This window comes from Impatiens glandulifera, chromosome 2, assembly GCF_907164915.1.
Source record: "Impatiens glandulifera chromosome 2, dImpGla2.1, whole genome shotgun sequence".
Classification (NCBI taxonomy): Eukaryota; Viridiplantae; Streptophyta; class Magnoliopsida; order Ericales; family Balsaminaceae; genus Impatiens; species Impatiens glandulifera.
Genome location: NC_061863.1, coordinates 24,011,626 through 24,016,480, shown reverse-complemented (window position 1 = coordinate 24,016,480; position 4,855 = coordinate 24,011,626). Strand labels below are relative to the sequence as shown.

At 30.8% G+C, this 4,855-nt stretch overlaps 1 protein-coding gene across 1 annotated transcript; it reads right to left on the bottom strand.

Annotated features, from left to right (window-relative positions):
* Positions 1 to 3,839: 3,839 nt before the first annotated feature.
* Positions 3,840 to 4,226, bottom strand: LOC124924511 (auxin-responsive protein SAUR68-like). The gene has a single exon (XM_047464539.1). The coding sequence runs from the start codon at positions 4,224 to 4,226 to the stop codon at positions 3,840 to 3,842; it is 387 nt and encodes a 128-aa protein (XP_047320495.1).
* Positions 4,227 to 4,855: the final 629 nt, after the last annotated feature.

The window sequence follows — 4,855 nt, the reverse complement described above, 5'->3', positions numbered from 1 at the left end:
CAGTGAAGAAATCGAGAGTATAATTTTCGTTGTTTATTTCGGCAGTTTATGGCCGGTTCTTTCACAATTTAAAATATAGGTCTTTAATGAGATGATGAATAATGATGATAATATGAAACCGCCCTGCAATAATTGATCCGAACCGATTAAGATAGTTTTTTCCTACTTTGACCGGGGATCGGGGCTTATCGTGAAAAGCTCGAAATTTGTTGACCGGGGTTTAGGGCAGGGATGATATTTATATGTTCCGCACGGATCCCCGAATCGAACACAAATTTTGTTTTTAATGATAGTGGTTTAAAATAATTAATATATATATATATTTATTTAATGAAATATATATTTTTTCTTTTTCACTTAAAAAATCATTCATCTTCTCTTATTTAATGCAATCATAAAAGTTTATGTTGTTTTTATAAATATTTGAATTATTTTATTTTAAGTTTAAACTGATTTTCGGTTTACTGTCCCAGGGAGGGGATGGTTCTTAATTAAAATTCACGTTCGGGATCGTGAAGGGTTGATAAATTCAGATAGAGGATGGCAATGTGATTTCTTGAACCGAACTTCCCAATTTCCACCTTTAATGAAGAATGTGACTAGTTTTTGGGACATACCAATTATTTTATGGGAGACATGAATGAAGTTAGATCACTGTCTAAAAGAAAATGGGGCCAATAGACCAAGTAGCCTACTTCACAAGTTCTTAATGACATTTGAAGACCTTGAACTTATCGACTTGCCTTTGGAAGACGGTCACCTTTAAGAGATGTAATGTTAATGAGGGTCAAGTTCATTCCCGTATCGACAAATTCCTAATAAGTGAATCATTTTTTCGTGGGATTTTTAATATATTTTAAAAGATCATGTCATGGAGTTGTTCAGATAACCGACCAATCTTAATAGAACGTCGAGTGACGGTGAGAACATGTTGACCATTTAGATTAAAAAATAAATGGTTGATTAAAGAAAACTTTATATCGTGTGTGCAATCATAGTGACTGAGCTAGACATCGATTGGTTCTCCGTCGAATAACCTCTTTGTGAATCTAAGGAATTTGCATGAACTTCTCAAAAGTTGGTTCATGGGGAATCGTGATATATCATGTGCTAAATTCAATGATTTATGTAATGAAATTAATGTCATTGATGAGGCCGAGGAGATTCATGAGCTCTCTGCATATGAAGTTAGTTCTTCGATTCCCATTATTAGCAATTTGATCGCTATATGTAGGGAAGAAGAAATTAGAGTATGCCATCATAGTAGAGCTACATGGTTAAGAGTCGGAGATATAATTTTTTTTTAATGTGCTCTCTAACGTTCAAATAAGAAATAATGTGATTAATTTGATCTCGATCGAAGGAGAAGTTAATGATAGTGAACGAAAAATCTCTACGAGTATTATCAAGCTCTATAAGGGTTTATTCATTAGCCATTTAAGGTTAGACCTAAATTGAATAATATTACTTTTGATTCAACTATTACAGTGCAAAAAGATATGTTGAAGGCTCATTTTTTGACAGAGAAGGTTGAGGAGACCATTTAAGGGTGCGGAAGTGATAAAGCACCGGGATGCGATGCGTTTAATTTAGAGGCGTGACTTTTTCTTAAGACTGAAATTATGAAAACAATTAATCATTTTTATTGTTTTCATAATTTGACAAGAGTTGAAACTCTACTTTGATATGTCTTATTCATAAATTTTTAGAGACTGTTGACGTGAAAAACTTTAAGCCTATCAGTCTCGTTTCGTCTTTTTATATGTTTGTTTCAAAATATTTGGTCAAATGTGTCATAATTTATTATTTCAAACTTTAGTTAATCGTTTTTCTGGATAACCTACGAATTTGATAACCTATTAGATAACATGGTAGATAACATGTTTGTATTATATTTTTTTATCTTTCATGTTATACTTTGTCATTTTTTTTAAGGTTTCTTATCATTTATAAGATAAATATCATTTTTACAAAATAGCAAGCTATTAATTTAGTCCATTGAAAATTGATTTAGACTTAATTCTTAACAAATTAACAATTTGGTCTCAAACATTATATCCACTTGAATTTTTAATTACCAATAAAAAATAATTCAGAAATATTTTGTTTATATACATCATATTACACACTTCACCCTTCCACAAGGCAATGTGTCATAATTTATTATTTCTAAGTTTATCAAAAGCATTCAAGATAAGACAAACAAAATATGCATGCACTTAGTCCATCAGAAATGTACTTAAGGACAGTGGCTACCCTAAAGAATTTTCTGCTCCAAACCTTAATAATTTTATTTTTACTCAAATTATTAAAAGAGAGAAATGATAGTGAGAATTAAAAAAAAAATAGAGATGAAGATGGAAAAGGAGAAAAGCTAGAGGGAAAAAAGAGAAATATGTATTTCCCCCTCTCCTCCCTTTTTTTTCTGTTTAATAATTTATTTTATTTTATATTTTCTTATTTTACTAATTAAAGTTTAATTCACTTTTTTATAAATCATTTAATTATAAAAAACAAGGTTTACATATTATTATAATTAATTTTGTTTATAAAAATAATATTTTATTAAAAATTTTAATTTATATTTTAATTAAAAATATATAATTCTAATGGTCTAAGTGATTTTTTTTATAGACCTCCTATAGATTAAAAAATAAGAGGAGGTATTTTTCTGATTCTCGAAGAGTGAGGGACAAAGAAATGGTGAGAAGAGATATATTTTACATCTCGGAGGGTGTTATAATTGGATATATCATTGTTTCTGGTACATAAGTTCATACAAAAATGAGAAATACCCTACTTTTGAGTATGATTTAAAATATTGATTTAAGTAATTGAAAGTCAAGTTATTAATGACGGGAGAAACCAAAAAATAACCCTTTATGTACGAGATTATTAATGCCAAAAATTGTAAAATCAAAAAAATTATATTAGATGAAATACAAAAATTAAAAAAAATATTTTTATTTGAATAATTATAATCCAATCCGAATTTAATCCAATATGAAATACCTAATCAAATTAGTATTTTGGATACGCCCTATTATTCTGCCGTATGATACTCTTAAATTATTCTGCCGTATGATACTCTTAAAATCGACTTATATAATTTGAATTCAACAATTTGAATTCAACTCGTTGATATCTCTGCCTACATGCAGTTTGTTGGAATCCGCATATACACGGGCTTGAACCCCATCAACGTCCACCAGGGCCACTAACACCTTTATTATGTTGCATTTTGTATTATAACTCATCTTCAATTAGTAAATTCAAATGTTTTGGGTCGTGTTCTTATTATTTTTTCTTCAATCAATGGCTTCAATTGTTTTACCCCTTTGACCAAAATTTGATGGGTTGCCACCATTCATCAAATTTCAATTATTTGTTGAAGAACAATTCAACACAACTATCAAGGTTCTCTAATCCAATTGGGTAGACGAGTAAAGTAGTCTTCAACCGCATCTTGAGAACAAAGTCATACATCTTTATTCTCTTCACACAAACTAACAACATAGATGAGTCCAATTTGACTTGCCCACTACATTATTATTTGGAAAGATGTGTTTTTCACATGCTCTTATCTTATCAACTTGCTCCTTTTCAAATAGTTCGAATCACCATCCCTTTTGAGAATTTTTATGGCCCGCACAACAATGCTTCTCCAACATACATGGAATATTCAATGTTGAATATATAGATAGATATTTATATTCTATATTCAATTCAAACTCATTCCAAACAAGACAAGATTCATCAATCTTGTGATCATACTATGATGATTTCTTTTGATAAACTAAACTTTCTTCCATTTACAAAATTGTTATAACAATACAAAATCAAAAGCTGCAGACGGTTTGATCATTTTGGACAAACAATGAAGACGATAAACATAACCGACCGCAGGGCAACATTGACATCACGATCAGCCTCTCCTCTATATCTTCACCGTAGTTTGATCTTTTTATCAAAGAAAAAGCATATTCCATAAAGGCACCATCAAAGGGAAGCACAATTGGACCATTCCCATAATTGCCATCCATTCCATATTCATCTTCAGCCATTCTAAAGATTTCCAACATGACAAGATTATTGAGATATGCCAATGGAATCACAAACCGTTTTCCTTCGCTTGTGTAAACCGCAAAATGACCTTTCTCAAAGCTTTTTGTGTCCGCGATTCGTTTCCTGCTTGTAGCTGCCCATTCTCTCCACCTACTAACCATGTTCACGAGCTTGTTGGATGCAATCATGATTTTGGTGTTCGTTTAGAGACTTTAAAAAGGAAAAAGTTGAGAGTTTTGTACTTACTGATGTGAAGGAAAGATGGAAGAGGAATGAGTTCTTATATATGAAGGAAAACAGAGAGATGTGGTTGCTAACTGATATCTGGATTCCTTGGGCTGCAATTTAACGCCATGTGAAGGGTCAAGTGGGAGATGTGACATGTTTGTAGTTAATTTGTTTGTTTTAGTTTGCAAGTGAAAGACAAGTGGTAAACATTTAATACTACCCAGATATTAATACTACTCAGCTATTAATTATATATATATATAATACAATTTGAAGTCCAAACAATAAAAGTAAATTTAGTTGAGTTAACCCATGAATCAATTGAATATGAGGATGAGTTTAGCTCAACAAATATACTTCTACTTCATCTCATTTAGATGTTGATAGTTTGGGGAGATTTAACCATGTCTTCTTAAAGGCTTTAATTTGTCTACAACTGGCATGCCACTTGTACCACCTTTTCTTAGTAGATTGTACCACTCGGTACAATATATATATAAATATATATATAAATTTTTGGTAAGATATAATATTGTATCGTTATTTCAATATACTGTCGGTA

Excerpts from the sequence above, each read along its gene's own strand:
- LOC124924511 (XM_047464539.1), bottom strand. The coding sequence starts at position 4,226 with ATGGTTAGTAGGTGGAGAGAATGGGCAGCTACAAGCAGGAAACGAATC.